The following is an 18,417-nucleotide window of genomic DNA, read 5'->3' on the forward strand; positions in this document are numbered from 1 at the left end:
TTTTACATTACCTCAGATTTAGAAACCACCATAAAAAGCTCCCTGTCTGCTTACACCACCACTCAGCCCATCCTTCCAATCCATTAAGCTATTTATGATTCAGCTAAAACAGATGGGAGATGCGAAGGATCAGGAACAAAGACCTGAATTCTGTATTACGGGGAGCTGCTGGTTCAGGTTTCCATGGGCAGAGATGATCTCGCCCAATGGACCCCTCCAGAGAAAGCCCCAAGGAACATTAGCTTTGTGATTAAAAGGAGACACTATCCATCTGCCTGAAAGACAAGGATCTTTAAGAAAGGACTGCAGGTGCAGAGCTGTGAATCCAGTCTTTCCTCAGACTAGAGGAGAAGACAACACAACAGTGGGTGTTGCAGTGTTCTGCCTTGAAACACACGGCCCTCAGCACAGAACAAGATGACCTGGAGACACAGGACTGCCAACCTGTGGAAGGCAGAGCGAGTGGACAGACTGCCTTGGGCCTGGTCATTATTCACCACCAACACTGAGCTGCAATTACAAGGCCTCAAAAGCAGCAGAGAAGCCTGCTACCAATTAGAGGAGGAGTTAGCAGAGCTTTTCCTGCTTCATCCCAATAAAAGTCCAGAGCAGGGTTTGCAAAAGCAGCAGATGTATAGTTGAGAAAATAAGAAATTCTGTGCTTGTTTTTTTTCCTTCAAAAATCAGTAATTTGGGAAGAGTCATACACGTAATAGGTAGCAAAAGGGCAAAGGTAGTGTCTGAATTGCTCCAAGAGGCAGATTTCCATGTTTAGGGCCAAAACTTTTATAACAGTTGAAGTTGTTTGCACCATGAGATCAAAGCAGCTCCTATCACTCACCTCTGCCATCTCTTTCACTTTCTGCTCATAGAATTCCTGCTCCCGTAGCACCAGTGGGAGAAGGGAGCACTTGTCATAGGACCTCCAGTGCCGCCTCTTGTTCTCCAGGAAGAACATGCGCTTCTTAATTTTCACATCCCCTAAAGCAGAGTTAAAGGCACAATGAAATGGGATGGAGCAGCCAGAACTATGCTTAAATCCTTCTTTTTCCACGCATCACACTCAGCATCTCAAGCAGCACTGTACCAAGCAGAGGTACTAAGGAATACCTCCAAAACTGATGGCAGACATTGACAGAAGCATCTCTGTTTTGGGAAAGCATCCCTCTTAAAGAACAGGGCTTTCTGCTGCAAGCCAGTTCTGCTTACCACAAGGATGTGGAGAGCACAACACATACCACTTGCTATTTACCTTGCTCAAATTTGAAGTCTATATATGAATACTGATTCATCTCTTTCTTCCTTTTCCGTTTCCCACTGGTTTCGGTAGACAGCTCCTGCCATTTTTTGATAGCATCTGAAAAGGCCTAGAAAACAAGAGACAGACTTAAATCCTGTGCTCCCGGAAGAAAGCAAAACCACAGACTTCACATCAAATCAAAGCACAGTACAAACATGTGCATGATGCTGATCCAAAACTGGAAAGCCAGACACCCCATACAGGGGCAAATATAGCTCTTCACTTTGCTCACCTTACCGCATTATGTACTCATAAAGCGATCGTTCCATAAATGCAAACCAGCTGAATGATACTTCACACCACCTATTGTGTAAAGCTATTTCAACTCCATCTGGTGTCCCCTTTGATGCAATGGAGCCGGGTTGGCTTTTTTTGTTGTTGTTGGGTTTTGCTTTTCAGTTAAAAAAAGGAAGCTCAAATACTCAATCGAGCAAGTGAAGGGACAAGGGATTTTTGTTTAAGACCTGGATAGCAGAGAAAGAAGCTCCACCAAGAGGAGGATATCAGAGCAGATCCAAGTCAAATGCTTGAAGCCACATTTACATTCAGTGTGCTGATACATATACCAAGTGTCTCTGCAGCTTCATTACACTGACACTCTTCTACAGGGAAGAGACCTCATAGCAGCCTTCTAGTATCTGAAGGGGGCTTATAAGAATGCTTGGGAGGGACTCTTCATTAGGGACTGTAGTGACAGAACAAGGGGTAACGGGTTAAAACTGAAACAGGGGAAGTTTAGATTGGATATAAGGAGGAAGTTCTTTACTGTGAGGGTGCTGAGGCACTGGAATGGGTTGCCCAGGGAAGTTGTGAATGCTCCATCCCTGGCAGTGTTCAGGGGCAGGTTGGAGAGAGCCTTGGGTGCCATGGTTTAGTGTGAGGTGTCCCTGCCCATGGCAGGGGGGTTGGAATTGGATGATCTTAAGGTCCTTTCCAACCCTAACTATTCTACGATTCTATGATTCTAATACAGGACTCATTCCACAAGTCATCATAAAAAGAACTAGGACAGGGAAATTGGGACTTCTTTTCAATTCCATGCAGTCAGTTAACTAATAGCAGCAGTTAACCGTTAAATGTTTGAAGATTTAGCTAAAAGTCTAGGTTTTACTGACAATTATATGACACTTCAGCAGCAATGTGTGGGAACACCTCTCAGTTTAATGCATCACCTACCATCAACTAGCCAGTTCTATCAGAGAGAAGTAAAACCTTCCTGCAGCATCCTGTCTGCCCAATATATTTTGCAAGTCTCTTCTAAATGGATTAATACGTCTTAAAAGGAAAGGAAGAGCATTAAAAAACCCATAACCACACGCTAGCAGATGGTACAGTGAGGCAAAAGACACAGCACTGCTCTGCAGAGATGAGGGGTAACCCTAGGAATGGAAAGAGACTTGAGCCGGAGAACCTTTCGTGTGATTGCATAGTGTCCCTTCAGTTCACGTAGTGCCCACTTAATGTCTTGGCTGCTGAGCATTTTGAAGTCTGCCATAAGGAGGTCAGCTGCCTGAATAAAGCACCGCTGATCGAGTGGGGCGAGCTTGAAGAAGTCAAAGTAGTCCACTTTAGGCACCTAGGGAGAGAATGCAAAACATGTAAGAAGGCTGCTGTAACCACACACGAGGACACCACAAACCACTCTTTCAGCTATCAGGACCTTCTGCAAGACCAGCCCAAGTTCAGGTGACATGGCACCCAGTTCTGAGCATCTACCTAAGCATCAGCTCAGAGCACAGCATGGGTGTGAAGCCTACTGATCTATGCGCTCGTGTGGGTAACTTGCCCCGAGCTGCACCATGCAGCAGCTCTGCTCCTAGTAGGACCCACACCACATAGTTTAAAGCCATTGTGCATGGCTGCATGAGACTGCTCAGAGAGGGTACATTTAGGTTACTATAAAGCCATCTTTATTGGCTTGAGGTTGAGGGATGCTTCCAAGAGTAGAAAGAGTTGAATACCCGTTCAGTGTTTCTCTCTTAGGCCACACACAGCTATTTTGATACACTCAAAGCAGCTCAGAGAGAATGTTTTGTCAAATGGACTGTATAACAAATGAATCCATAGAAAAACCAAGAAGCAGGCTGAAGGGCAATGCCCGAGGCCACACAGGAGAGGCACAAGGGCCAAGTCTACTTCATGTGACAGAATCCCCATGGAATTCTTGTATCAGTGATTACAATGAACACTTCAGATGGGGTGGCTGACAGGCAGGCAGGGCAAAGGGTCTTAAAGAGCAGCCTTGGTGCAGCTACGCAACCACAAACCAGGAGAGTCTTCGAAGCCATCTTGCAAGCAACTATCACTACTTAACACTGTCTTAAATGCACCCAAAGGCTTCCTATGAAAGCAAAGCTCAACCAGGCACCCTACAAATATGTACTAATAAAAGCAGACATCCCAAGCTCCACTCAGGTTGAATGGACTGGACGAGAGGCATGCTGCAGATGAGGATACTCTCACTTGCCTTTGTCTCATCTTGGCTGGGAAGCAGGCTGCTGCTGGGATTTAAAACCACTCTGCCTTCCTTCTTTGGGTAATCTGGATTCTCCAGAAGGAAGTTACAAAGCCTGAAAAGAGAAATAGGGTTACTTGAGGGCCTGGGAGCTCAGGGTCTGATTTTCAGTATCTTATTATGAAGCTGGGCAGGCAAGTCCCAGCCTGCCCTGTAAGAACCAAGGGAGGTCCTAGACTGGAGCAAACTGCAAGCAAATGCCTTAGACTTAGGTAAAGAATGTTTGTTTGGCTGTATGACTGCAAAGGGAAAGCAGAGATTTGCCTTCCAGCAATTAAATCCATATACATGAAGCCTGTATGGGTGAGCTGCTAACCAACCTACATCTTTTTCCATGGCAGAGGTGAACAATCAGGATTCCTTCCTCACTCCCACCCATGTGAAGTGGTACCTGGACTAAGAGTTAAGGTTAACTAACTTTCTGCTACTCTGGAATTCACATGAAGACCGTACAAGAAAGAAGTCCCAGCATCAGCAGCATCAACTGAAACCTGTAGCTAACACAAATGCATCTATGGCAAAAGCAGCATGCAAACCCTCACAAAACCCAGGAAAGGCTGATGCCTTCCTCAAGGAAAGGTTACAGATTCAAACTGGAATTAGAGCTTCCAGTCTTGATCTACTTCCAAACAGAGCAGAGACAGAAACACGTTTAAACTGTGTGACCATACAGTATGTACTCTGAATACAGGTTTCATTGTAATAAAAGCTTGAAATCACACCAGATTCTGCAGCTTCCACTAGAAAGTGCTCTAATGAGAACAGCATTCAGAAAACGATCACTAAAACTTGCTGAAAGCAACTGCACACCAGCCTGTGAAGGCAGGAGACCTGAGCTCCTATCACAAACAATCCTAACTGGCAGGTAAATGGAGTTTCTGGCTTAGGAAAGACTCTAACAAGCAGAATACCCCATTGCTGGAGAGCCACAAATACTTTAGAAGCCCTTTTGAATGGGAAGCTTGCTGGAGGCTGTCTGAAGCAGGCTTTCACTGCTTATTCTCCACCATCACTACCGGGTGATGTGCTGGCTGGGTCAAGTAACAGAATCTGTTCCTCAGTTTCCCCAGCTGCAGAATAATATGCTTTATAAAGAGCTTGGACAAGCATTAGCATTTGTAAAACCTGTTGAATGAGAAGGTGCAAGGCTGCAGCAAGGACATAATTGCAGCTAATTCACATTCCTGATGTCAGAAATCAGTCCCTCATTAAGAAACCTGGACTGGTTTGAAGCATTAACCCACTATCAAGGCATGATTACTTTAGCCCTGCTTTCACATTCAAAGCAGAGGCACTTCTTTCTGGTTAATCAGGTATTGACAGATTGAGCCAGAAGCTTTTGACTGAGCGTGAATGCTTCTGCACACAAAAGCTGAATGGATGATACCCTGCTAAGAGCAGCTCCCACATCTTATCTTCCACATCAGCTGAAAGCTTTTTATGATGATCAGCTTGGAAAACAACAAAATACCTTGGCACTGAGCATTTATCAGATCCCAGCTCTCCCCCTTGGCATCCTTTTGGTCAAAGGTAATTGTTTTAATCCAACAACACAGAAACCTCAAGGAGCTCAAACACGAGGGTATCAGCTGGGGCTCAGTCAGGATGCATCTGAACTGTTCTGCTTGTTGCCATCTCGATGCTTGGGATTCCCAGAGACGTTAACCTTCAGTGTCTGACAATTAGGGAAGTGGGTCCCAGCACACAATGCACGCACACTTGCAGCACTGTTCATTAGTATCTGCACCACAGGACACAGAGCCACTTAAAAGCCTCATCCCTGCCCAAACCCAGCCACCCTTATTTATTGTATTTCAAGCCTGATTCGGCTTGACACACCATGGACATCAAAGGGACCCTGCCAGCGAGGCTGACCAGTGCTTTGACCCATTTGTTCTCACACAAAAGATGCAGGGGCAACTCAAAAAGCTGGTTGGGTTAAAGGGATAAAAATATGGGGAAGAAATCTTTATCATCCAGTGAGTGGGTAACGTGCCGCTGAGCAGACACTGTAGATGGCCTACAGGGAAGCCTGTAAGCACCTTTTCATCTCACTGGGTCTGTGGCACACAATGGGAGACATTTCAGGAGCAGAAGGGAAGGAACACATTGAGACTGACAGATGCTGATACTGTGATTTAATTCCATCAGGCTTCACTAAATCGCCCCAGGACACAATAACAAGTTGACAAGTGAGAGGCTCCTGCAGCCAGATGTGCAACTTCAGCAGCCCCATTGCTCCAAGGAATGGCTCTACTAGGTCTTCTATGCACAACCATCTACAATGAGGTGCACAAGTATGTGGTATGGGCACCCAAAAGTTTCTCTCCTGCTGACAATACCACCACTGCAGGGAAAGCACTTTAGAAAGACAAGAAAGAAGTTAGCTTCTTCCTAGCCAAGAAGCCCTACTTTGGACACACACCAGCACAAAGGCAGCAGAATAGGCAATCTATGCCCAATGGATTGGATCATCCTAATTTCCTTGCCAGTTTACTTATTTATGGTCCAATAACTAATTCCAAGCCTCACGCACTTAAATGCTGCTTAATTAGTGCCCTAGTTAATGGGAAAGGGGCCTTGGAGTAATACAAGAGAGGGAATACTCTGGCAACCAACACCTATTCTTCATTCTTGTATCACACAATAACTAGTTTCAACATGTTTGAGATAGCAGTGACAGCTGTAGAGACCAAAACACAGAGAGAGGGACCACCAAGCATCAGACACAAGTGATTTACTTCAAATCCCTCTCCCCTCTGTGCTGCTGGTGCCAACACAAGTAGGAAAGCATGTCTTCAGCCTCTCTTCCATTCCTTTTATTGCCCTTCTTGGCTCCTGTTTCTGCTCAGCTTGACCAAAATCAGTCCCTTAACAGGTATCTAGAGCCAATCCTCCCAGCCCTTAAATGTGTTTGGTCTATTCTAGCTGCAACAAGGGATGCGAGAGAACTCAAACAGTACCACTGCTACCGGCTTAAACGCAGGGCACAAAAGCCACCATGGTGACAATAAATAAGGGAGTCCAAACCAGTGTCATCTTTACCTGGAAAAAGCCAAAACCCAGTGAAATTAAGAAGCAGGAAACTCTTCTCCAACTCAAAAGTCAGCAATCCACCTTCTTACTATGTTTTACAGAAGTCATCTCAATACCTTAATCCTGACACTCACCCTTTTTAAGAGGCCTAGTAACAGTAAAGAACTGATATGTAATCTTTAAATAATGATCTTAAAAGCAGAGAAGCTACAGCACAAATGTAAGAATTAAAGAGATTTTAAGAAAAGCTCTATGAGAAGGAAAAATCCCAACAAATTCCCTGCTCTTTGGCACCATCTCCACAGTGCTGCCTCCCAGCCTGGCTACGCTTTAGAACAGTGTGGGGAAATGGGAACGTGACTACAGCCAGCCTGTTGTACAATACACCCTGGCTCTTAGCTCTGTACTTACACATTTAAGTCACAGCAGTTCCTGATGATGATGAGCTCTTCAATGTAGTCCTCCTTCACATCTGGGAATCTTGCTTCCTACAGTAGGAAAAGCTACAGGTTACAGAGGTATTAGAGGAGCTGTACAGCACAACCTAGTGAACAGCACTAAAGACACAGATTTATGGGTGTACCTATCACACTCATGAGACAAGGGCCAAAACAGGTTTCAAGAGACCACTTCTATCCATCCAGCATGGATACTGCAAGGTGCTGGCTTCCCTTTGCTCCACAGGATGATTGCTAACACCTCTTTCTCCCAAGAAGGATATGGGTAGTGAGATTAGGCATGAGCAGCTGGCCTAACAAGTGATTCAGGCTCGATGGAAAGAGGCAAGGCATGTAGGTATGATCTACAACACAAGAAAAGCTAATATTTACCTTCAGACAGAAGATTAAGGAGTTCCAGACTGTGTGCTGAAATGCAACATTCCAAAGCCAAAGGAAAAAACCCAACAATACGTATAACCCACCTGAAAGTACCCAGACACATTAGCAACAAGATCAGACCAGACAACAAACCCTCCCTGGCATTTCTGTGCAAGCTTTCCCAGCATTAGCCATGTAGCAAAGAGCACCCACTGCTGCTCTCCTGATGGGTTTCTGTACAGGTGTTGCAACTATTGCACCAGATGGATTCTGCTTTGCAAGACTGGACTGGTCAGGGTTGTCAAGCAACTCCTACAATGCAAAAGTATCTACTTCCCCATCTCAAACCAACTCACTCATCCACAAGGTCTGCCTTGGAAAGAACTGAATTTTGGTGGACTGGTACTTGAACCCCAGGTGTCCCAGACAGAATGAGATACAGGATGTGGAGGGAAGACTTGGAGGGGATGGGAGTGGTGGTGTAAGACACAGATGCAGTGAAATACATTTTATTGCAAAATAAGTATTCATAAGGTATCACAGAGATCTTTCCTCCCTAGCAATCAAGGGGAGGAGTGTGCATTGGAGGGGAAAACACAGAAATGTGAAGCTGCACCATGCCTTTGTTTTGTTTTTAAGTATACAGAAGCTTCTGAGCATCCCAAAGGTGAAGGAATACCCTTCCTGATGGTTCCATTCCTGTGGTTAGTGCCCCTCAAGCTCAGCTGCACAGGCAGAGTCAGAAAGGACTGGGTGGAGTTAACTTCTAAGAGTCTTCATGCTGCTTACCCAGTAATCCCTCAGTGCTACTGCCTGGAAATCCACACTGCAAGGGCAGCCATCACCCCCTGAGCACCATGGTGACTTTAACAAAGCCATGGATCACACTGCTTTAGGAGAGGCAGCTGAAAGCAGCCACGGCTCTCAGCCATGTGTTTCTAAGCCTTCTCTACCTCACCTTCTATCCCTCTGCCAGTGTTCAGTGTCTCTTTTGCTCCTTTAGCTCCGCATCCATTCCTAAGCAGCCCTATAGTGTTGGGTTAGGAATCAGACAAGAACAAACTAGCAGAACCAAGAAGGCAGTAGCCTTTAAGACAGGTCCTGTTATTTCACCCCACTGCACCCTTGAGACCCTGCCATCAACTCTGCTGAATCTCTCTGGCCAAGAACCCATCCCAGAGCAAACAGTGCCCTCAAGATTCCCATCCTCTCAACACTCCTGTTAGTCTTTCAAAGCAGAGTTTCCCAAGACGGTTCCTTGCCTGCTCCTCACCTGTTGCATAGCTGAGTCTCTGCCAAAACGAAGAGGATTTGCAGCTGAAGTCAACAGGCTGTGCTTTGAGCATGTGAAACACTACACACCTTGAAAAACCTGTCTGGGAATACCACGGGCACAGAAGGCAAACAAGCCCTGGGAATACTCACTGTCTCTCTGATGAGCTGTGCGGTGAGGTCCTGGTCCTGCCCAGCAGCTCCTTGCTCTGGAACGTTACTAGAGCCAAGCTCCTGGCAGCCCTGTGCAGGGAATGCTGGACCTGGCTGTTCATTGTCTACCGCTGCCTGTGGACCTGTTTCTTCTGGTGGATGTGCTGGCTGGGGTGAAGCAGGACCTGGAATCCCATCCTGCTGTGGTTCAGGTCGTGGGAAGGCCGGCCCAGGAGCCTTCTCTCCATATGCCCTTAAAGATCCTGGGTCTGCTTCAGGCTGCCCTTGCTGAGGAGCACAACTATTTACTACAGCATGTGGCTCCCCTTCCGATGGCTGGGCGTGCGGATGATCCAGCTGGCTGTCCTCATGGATCTCCTGCTCTGCAGGACCTGCATCAGCTGGTTCTCTGAGGTTTTGCTCCAGCTCCAAGTCCTCTCCCTGGGTTTCTACCTTTTCTTCCTGTTGTGGTGGAAAGTCTGAATCCTCCAGAATAATGATTTCTTTGTCTGTGGGCTGTGGGCTTGTAGTTATTGCTGGAAGCAAGCTTGGACCAGGCTCCTGGTTACTTGTAAGTTCAAACCCAGGGCCATTAATCTCTGATGATCTGGGCTGTTGCAATGCAAAGTTCATATTCTTATCCTTGCTTGGTCCAGCACTGCTCTCCACCACATGGTTATCCTGGTCTCTCTGGCCAGACTGAGTTGGGATCACATCTTCAGGATATGTGCTCCTCAAGAGCTCAACAGCACTTTTAGATCCTCTTTCACCCACAGCGTTTGCACACTGCCATTGAGCAGCAGGTCTGATGACATTGGGACGTGGAAGCTGCTGATGCTTTGGGGTCTAAAATGAAGACAGACAAGAGTAAGTAAGCAGGAGCTCTTGTCTGCATGGCAGACCCCTTGCTCCAGGTGATCTTTTGAATCTAATCAGATTTCTGATGGGAAACAGACGAAGTCTGTTTAGCAAAGTCCTTAATAAGGCACAAAACTGCAACCTACATACCCTTGTTGCACTGAATTCCAGCCTCAGACTATCCCCAGGTGCTAAGAGAACATTAGGCAGAACTGGGCATGCACAGGACTTTCAGAGTGGAATAATCTCCTACACTCACCTCAGCTCCCATTTCCCTCCCATTAGAACAGTCTGGGAAGGAGGAACTAACTGCTGGCATGTTTGCATTCTTACTGATATATCTCAACAGCCAGAAAACAAAGCTCAAAGCATTAATCTCTGGCCTTGTTCTTGCCTCTGGCAGACAGGCTGCTGTATGCCAACAGGCTCAATATTCTCTGCTACCGTTTCCAACTAAGAAATAGAAAGGTCAACTTTGGAACCCAGTTTCTCAATGCCTCTGGTTAATTCAACATAAAAGTGGAATATATTCTTCATATAGCTTAGATATGAAGTTAGACACTTAATCTATGTAAGCTAAAGCCTTTGGCCCTCCTCTCCGAGGCTGCCTGTGCCAGTGGAAAGGTTATAGGTGATACAGGTGGGCTGGCTTTGTAAATATGCAAAAATATAAGCGACTGCAACAGCCCAACAAGAATCTGGATAGAATAAAGGGATCTAAAGCACACAAAGCCAAACAAGGCATGGTTTGAAAACCTGCCTCTGAAGGAACATCCCATCCTTTTATGAAGCGCTCCATCTTTCTGGATCTCAACAGATAGCTTCACAGATGCTACAGCCTTTGTTAATTAGAACTTTAAATACAACAGAGTTTAATAGTCTAGATCTCCCCTCCTGTGCCCAAAATATGATTAAACAGAGCCAGCAAAACGCCATCATTTCAGCATCCATTTCAGACATCCTAAGTAAATTACCATAACTGGACCAGACTCTCAAAGGAACACATCAGATATTCACAGGAGAGCTGGCTATAAAGGCCATGAATAAAGCAGGGCAAGTACAAGAATGACAAATTACCTCCTCCAAGATGACTACATCATCGTCATCTTCCTCACGCTGCTGCTCCGCTGGTGCTTCCAGCAGGAAAGGTAATTCTTCATCCGAGGAATCCAACGTCAGGATGCCTTCGTACCTGCCATCCATCCAATCTGTGGGACACATGAAGTCAGCTATTTGCTCAAGGTAAATAACTGAAACCACGGGGCGCAGGCACTGATACATCTCAAAAAGCAAATCCGCACGTCTGCATTGTGGCAACAGGGAGGAAGCGCTCGGAGCACTCTGCAAGTGCAGTCGTGGCACAGTTACAGCCTCTCCTGCCTCCCTCAGCCCCTCTGAGCACAACCCCTGCACAAACTACAGCTCACCACAACAGCGCATGCATGAAACACTCACTGACACTTAGGCAGAGCTCCTTCTATTCCAAACCTCAGGACAAGTCAAGCTGCTGCAAAATGCATCCTGAACACGCTATGCACAGACTGCTTCCCAGTTTTTGCATAGAATTCCTGAACTTTCAGTAATTCAGAGAAGATACATTTTCTTTAATTAATGTGCGGTGCATTCTAGAGGAGACAGAAGCTCCTCTATGTAACCCTGCTTCGGAAAGGATGTGATTTTGCAGGAGTCTGCAAGGCTGAGATAGTGCTCCTGGCTGTGGATGCTGAAGGTACCCTGCTATTAAATGACAAGCCTGTCCCTCAAGGCTTGTCAAGAATGGAATACAGATACTACTGAATAGAGCTGCTGGAATTGTAGAATTCCTTTGGGTTGGAAAGGACCTTAAGATCATCCAGTTCCAACCCCTGCCATGGGGAGGGACCCCTTCCACTAGAGCAGCTTGCTCCAAGCCCCTGTGCCCAACCTGGCCTCAAACACTGCCAGGGATGGGGCAGCCACAGCTTCTCTGGGCATCCTGTGCCAGCGCCTCAGCACCCTCACAGGGGAGAGCTTCTTCTTTAGATGCAACATAAATCTCCCCTGTTTCAGTTTGAACCCATCACCCCTGGTCCTGTCCGTACAGTCCCTGATGAAGAGCTCCTCTCTGGCATCCTTGTAGGCCTCCTTCAGATACTGGAAGGCTGCTATGAGGTCTCCACGCAGCTTCTCTCCTCTGGGCTGAATGCAGGAGAGACACTCAAGGCAGAAACAGAGGGTTTCTGTACTGCAGAGACGGCATACAACCACGCTTTCCCTATGATCTGACACATCATTTTGGCTTATGCTTTAGCATACGTATTCATGAGCATCCATTTATCACCTTTCAGGCATACACAGAAAGCATCATTCTGCATTCCACTCTTGGAGGAATGGGTGCCAACGCACATAGCCCGACGTGGATAGGAATGCAGAGCCAGCCTCTCTCCTCTGAGGTCCTCAGAAGGGTGGAACACCAGAAGCCCCTCATCTCTACATGGTGTTCCCAAGAAGTTCACAATCTGCCTTGAGGCAGTACAACACGAGAAAGGCAAGAGCCAAATATTTTGCATGTCTGCATGAAAGGAAAGACTTTTCAGTGGGTGGCTGTGAAGGAAGTGTAACAGAGCAGCGAATGACACGGCAAAACAGACCACCAGCAGCTTCCCCTTAACAGCACTCTTCCCAGTTTAGCATCGAGGAGCCCTGCTGCTTGTAAGCTGAGTTTTCACAAAGAGCACTTCAGGAAGACACACAGAGCAGTACTCACCTTTCCCTCTGCGACTCTGGAAGCTGTTCAAGTTAATGGCTTCTTCATTTCCATCCCCCTCTGCCATTTTAAGGAGCTGTACTCAGAAGTGTCAGTGTTCAGGCGCAGTCAGGCTCACGCGAGGAGCTACAAGACAAAGTAAAGCCAGAAGAGCATAAGGCAAGCTCAGCAGCATCCTAATCCGGCTTTCCCAAGACCAAAGTGCCAAAACTCTGGGGGCTCTCCTGGCTCCCCATGCACAGCCTCTCCATAAATGCCACCTCTGAATGCTTCTGTTACTTCCCGTCCTCACAGTTAAGACAGCCAACTGAGGGGCAACCCGAGTGCAATCAGGTCCAAGAAGCCTCTTTGGAGAAGACACAAAGGTGCTTGTAGCTATGCAGTTGCATAAAGGGGTGGATGGGGAGGTGCAATTCTGTCCAGCCGGCATTCCAACCCTCCCCAGCTGTGCATCTCCTGCTTCCAAGAAGTCAAAACCCTGATGCATCAACTTACAGCGGTACTTCTGCCACCATCTAACCATGAGGAGCAAAAGCCACTTGCCTGAGCTGCCACAGGGCAACACCACATAAGCCTGCATCTCAGATGCACCAGTTGATGTCATTACAACCATCCCCATAAAGTCCTACCATGCACAAGTGTTGCAGAAGCACCAGCACTGAGGTGGAACAGCCGTTATTATGGGTCAGATCCGACAGCTCTGCTGCTTAAGGTCCTTTCCAACCCTAACTATTCTATGATTCTATGAGGAGCAGGACCATGAAGTGCTGACCATTGATGAAATGGAGACACCAGCATCACTCCCTTGCGTACTGCCAGGCCGAGGCACAACTTCAGAGGGACCAGAGATGCTTTGAGCTCACTACCATGATGCCCATGTTGTTGGCACGTCTGAAGGGAGCTGCAGCCCTGGCAGGGCAGTGTAGAAGTGTGATTTGTTCACAGTGCAGGCACAAAACACACTGCAGAGTGTACTTCCTTGCCACAAACAGCAACTCTGCTCCGGAGCCAGGCTGAGAGCTGGGCTTGTTCAGCCTGGAGAAGAGAAGGCTCCTTAAGGGGAGACCTTATAACAGTCTTCCAAAGGAATGCTAAAGGGGCCTATAAGAAAGGTGGAGAGGGGCTTTTTACAAGGGCCTGTAGTGACATGATGAGAGGGAATGGCTTTAAGCTGACAGAGGGGAGATTTAAGCTGACAGATGGAGGCAGCTTTGTCTCCATTTCAGGGCAGGCCACTTGCTCAGCACACACATAAAAGGTGCTAGCAGCACGGTGCAGTGCTGAACCAGCCTTCTCCAGGGGGAACTTCCACCATAAAGGTTTTCAAGGCTACAAACAGCCCCATTCACCTGGTGAATGGTCCAGATTTGAGCAGGACATTGGGCTAAAGGAACTGCAAAGGCCTCTTTAACCAGCATTACTACAAATATGTAGCTACTCCTAGATATTTGAGCCCTGTAACCTCAGTAGCACACCCTATTTCCACTAAGCACAAGAGAACCATGGGCATATTGATGCTTCAAACATGTTCCAAAAGCAAGCTTTTGGGAGTGTTTCCACTGGGTTCTTCAGCTTCTGCTTCATAAACAAGGTGAAATCAATCTTTGTTTGCTAGAAGGGCATGGAAGCACCATTCTCATCTGTGCAGACAAGAGCTGGAACTGCAGTTCAGCAGCTGGGTCACTGTCAGCGTACTTGGTATAAAAGCCCTGTGAACTCATTCTTAAAAGGAGTTCGGCTACCACCTAGTCCTGCACAGCATCTTTCCACCCTTAGCCCTCTCAGTACTTCAGAAAACAAGAGATCAATGTGCTTCTTGCCATCTAAAAGATGGAGAAATGAAAGCACAGAAAGGACCAGCACGGCTAAGGCCACTGAGCAGGCTGGCAGCAGGGCCAGGAGAGGCACTCAGGCCTCTTGTACCCACGCCAACCACTTCTGCTTCCCAGCAGGCTGGTCCTATAAAAGCACCCCTTGCAATAACCAACAGCCCCTGCATTGCTATCACCCACCTCTCTCAGCCTCCTTCAGGCAGGCTCCTGCTCAACCAAGGAACCTCTTGGCAGGCAAAAAAGAGAAGCATCATTCCAAAACGGGCTGTGAAGGAACAAGGACGTTCATGGAAGCCACAAATCATCTCTTGCAGCATCAAGTGGTACAGACAGCGGCTAGACAGATGTCTACTTGGATTTGCTCTGTGCAAAGCTAAGTGGCTTGGATACGTCTCCCCTGCAGCGGCATGCGGGGTGTTAGCAGCAGGGGATGTGTGTACGTGTGAGTGAGCCGACACCACAAACGCTCAGCACAGTCACCAGGAAGTCTTCTTCCAAATAGTGCTTTCTCCAACTGAAAGCCAGAGCTGTTCACATCCAAGAGCAAGGGATAAGCCACAAAGCTGACGTTAAAGCCATATTCTCCATAGACAATGCTGGTTCCTGTAGACAGGAACTCGAACACTTCAACCTTGTGCATCAAAAAAAGGCACAGGAAATGAGATTTGGGCTGACAGAGTGTCTGTGCCCCTGTACAAGATGCACACACACACACACTATCAGAAGACGTATGGTGGTTTAAAAGCAGGAATAAATAGCATTAACTGTAATATACAGTCAAGGCAACAACAACAAAAAAGCCAAGCCTGGAAAGAACTGGCAATATACCACTTCTCTATTTCAGAACAGACTGCAGAAGAACCCAAGCAGCTCAATAAAGCACTGCTTTGAGGGGAAAAGCCAAGCTTCCAAAGAGAGCTAGCAATTCATTTTGTCAATAACTCAGTACAGAGCTCTAGTTTAAACAACTATCTGTGAGCATGGGCCAGTTCCATGCAGTGGCATGAATAAGAAGTTTGTTCATGTTTCTAGCACTAGGCTGCCAAGAATGTGAAGTAACAAGATCAAAGCCAGGTCTTTGCCTACATAAACAACGGAGCAAGAAAGCAAGACAGATGGGAAGAAGCTATTCCACACTACCTCAGTGATTTCAGTGCCTATTTATAGGTGAAGAATAAAGCTATGTATAAGTAACCAAGCTCTAACATGCCCATCAGCTTTTTGTGCAATACAGTCAAGGACAGGATATTAGAATTGCTTTAAAAGACCTGGCTGCAGGCAGACACTTTGCTTTGTTGGTGGTGGTTTTCCCCTTTCCCTAAGGGCTCCCACCTGCATTACAGCGCAAACTGGATTTGGGACTCGAATCCCTATACAGTACCCAGGTGACACAAAGCTCTTGTCACAGTTTCAAAGGCACCTGCTGACAGCGCAGTGAAGACCCCCAAAGCTCCCCTCTGTGTTCTGCATTACTCCATGTACTCATGACGCTGCACATCCGAGTTGTTTCAGTGCCCAGGCTGAAGAATCCTCCCCATTAAGGTTTTTCCTACAGCAACTTGAGAGGAGAAGAATCCATTAAAGGAACAGCTAACGGGAAGATCAGAGGCCATCAGGGACTTGTGTGTAACTGCTCCCTGCAGCACATCTCAGACCTACAGCTGAAGTCATGCGTTCTTCCCAAACGAGCTTCTCACACATGCCAAAATGTAAGTCACAAAATCACTGGTCCCAACCACTACTAAAAAGCTGATGGATCTGCTGTTAAAGAGGTGGAGCAGGTGTCAGGTGCGCACAGAAGGGTTTGGGCTGGAAAGGACCTGAAGATCATCTCATTCCAACCCCCTGCCATGGACAGGGATGCCTCACAAGGATTTCCAAACCCCATTCAAAATCCCTGCAAAGCCCACATTGAATATTTTTAGCCTAGCCTAAAAATAACAAGCATCAGTACTGTGAATATATTTAAACTCCTGGTATAGGCAGGCGTTTCTGGACTGCAGTAATTGGAGCAGAACTCAAATCTGCTCCCTCCACCTCACATTCGTGCTGCAACGAGCATCTTCTGATGGAGCTGGAATCCGAAGTGACAGTTGAGGGGAGACCCCCCTCCTAGACACGCTTTAGTGTATTTTTTCCCCCTACTTATAGTATTTGAAATCTTGAACTCCCACATCCCCAAAATGGGATTAGATTCAAAGTGCTCTTTTCTAGCTCTAGCTCAAGGCAACAGGAGTAGACAGAAAGCACTGCAGGGGAGGTAGGAACTGAAATCCCAACCGAATGGGGGGAGAAAAAGGAAAAAGCGACTTAAAAGAGATGTCAGCAACATCAAATCGTTGTGTGCTTTAGCCTCTCCCCATACAGCAACACCACTGTTGCTCACCTACGTTGACAGAAGAGCACCAACTCCTACGTTCTGCCTGCGGGCAGCAAACGTGTCTGCTGGTAGCCTGCGAGCAAGGTGAATTCCTGGCTTGTTTCAAGCTGCTAAAACAAAGAGAAGGTGCTTAAATAATGCATGGCTTGTGACAAGCAGCAAAGTGAAAAGCTCCGCATTCAGCCCTTGAAACAAGAAAAGCTCCACGGAAGGGGAATAAACCAGCCTGACTTACTGTCAGCATCGCACTGAAACCTTTCAAAGGGTTCACGATGCACTGGGGGCTGCTCTTTCTAACAGTCACTTAGAAAAAGCAGGGAGAGTTTAACATCATGTCAAGCAACAGCATCCCAACTGGAAATCAGAAATCCCCTGATCATAAGCCTGACAAGAACTGCTGGGCTCAAACAAGTTCTATTTGCTATGCACAAGGCAGTGATCACCACTGCATCACACCTTGCAAAGGAATAAAGGCAGAGGTTAAGATGCGGACCTGCAGCAGGGCTTCTGCTGAGCAGGTTGGCACAGAGGCCAGCCCCCTGCTCAGGCAAAAGTGGGAAATGCCACCAGAACAAAAGCACTGCCCTCATCCCAAAGCTTGCTCCTGGCCTCATCCCAAAGCCTTGCTCCTGGCCTCCTAAAGGTAGGGGAGTGTGGGCAGCAGCTCGCAGGCAAGGCCTCTTGGCTTCCTCCTGTTTGCTTACCAGGCAAACAGCACAACCAGCTACAGCTATTGCCCAAAAGCTCCTCTTAGGAGCACAGAACAGGCACAGGCTTACAACAACTGCATCCATGTAGTTCTGCCAGCAATCTGTGGACATGTAGCATGGGCTGAAGGGGCACAATGTTCATTTATCAAACAGGGCTTGGAGCAATCTGCTCTAGTGGGAGGTGTCCCTGCCTATGGCAGGGGGTTGGAATTGGGTGAGCTTTAAGGTCCCTTTGACCCAAACCATTCAAGAGAGTCAATACCAGAATCTACCTGTATGTTTTAAAACACCCCCTGTTTCACAATGAATTAGAAGTTGGCTTGTTTTACCAAATGACTTTAGACAGACACATACACCCTCTAAGGAGACAGGATTCCTGAGATCTGAGAGGAGATCCAAGGAACAGAAGCTGAAGTGAACCATTTTTTCCTCCATGAAAAGCCAGGGAGCACAGTTCTATTGCAGAAAGGCAGAGAATTGATTTTGCCACACCAAGACATCAGGAAACATAAAGCATTTTGCGGCAAGTAAATCCAAGCTGGACATCACCTTGTCATACGTATGAGATGGGCAACACACAAACTGCTCAGAAGACATCTCAGAGTAGCCACACCAGCATCATTCCTGGCTCCAGAAGCACTGCTCCAGGCTAGAACATTACTAAAATGGAGAAGAGGGACAGGGAGTCTTCAAGCTTCTCTGGCAGGAATCACAACTTCTCATTCCCTTTCCTCACCCTCTCCTACTCAAGGCGCAGCACCTGTACTCTGTGTAGCAGCCTCACTCAGATCTCTGCT

General features: G+C 47.1%; 1 protein-coding gene across 5 annotated transcripts in view; it reads right to left on the reverse strand.

The window, feature by feature from the left end:
• RNF216 (ring finger protein 216) overlaps positions 1 to 18,417 on the reverse strand; it is a 77,654-nt gene that overhangs the window by 50,300 nt on the left and 8,937 nt on the right. For 4 of the 5 annotated variants that reach the window (XM_061473778.1, XM_061473781.1, XM_061473779.1 and 1 more), the window contains exons 2-9: positions 12,699 to 12,824; positions 11,030 to 11,160; positions 9,095 to 9,940; positions 7,263 to 7,339; positions 3,768 to 3,870; positions 2,712 to 2,876; positions 1,253 to 1,367; positions 842 to 981 (exon numbers count right to left, since the gene is read on the reverse strand). In XM_061473778.1, the coding sequence (XP_061329762.1) occupies positions 842 to 981; positions 1,253 to 1,367; positions 2,712 to 2,876; positions 3,768 to 3,870; positions 7,263 to 7,339; positions 9,095 to 9,940; positions 11,030 to 11,160; positions 12,699 to 12,765 (1,644 nt within the window). In that variant the 5' untranslated portion in view covers positions 12,766 to 12,824. Of the gene's footprint in view, positions 1 to 841; positions 982 to 1,252; positions 1,368 to 2,711; positions 2,877 to 3,767; positions 3,871 to 7,262; positions 7,340 to 9,094; positions 9,941 to 11,029; positions 11,161 to 12,698; positions 12,825 to 16,916; positions 16,938 to 18,417 lie in introns of those variants that run through there. The other variant, XM_061473780.1, reaches the window with a different exon arrangement.

This window comes from Pezoporus flaviventris, unplaced genomic scaffold (assembly GCF_033815535.1).
Source record: "Pezoporus flaviventris isolate CSIRO_AGI_PZ_B2104156 unplaced genomic scaffold, CSIRO_AGI_Pfla_v1 ptg000078l, whole genome shotgun sequence".
Lineage (NCBI taxonomy): Eukaryota > Metazoa > Chordata > Aves > Psittaciformes > Psittacidae > Pezoporus > Pezoporus flaviventris.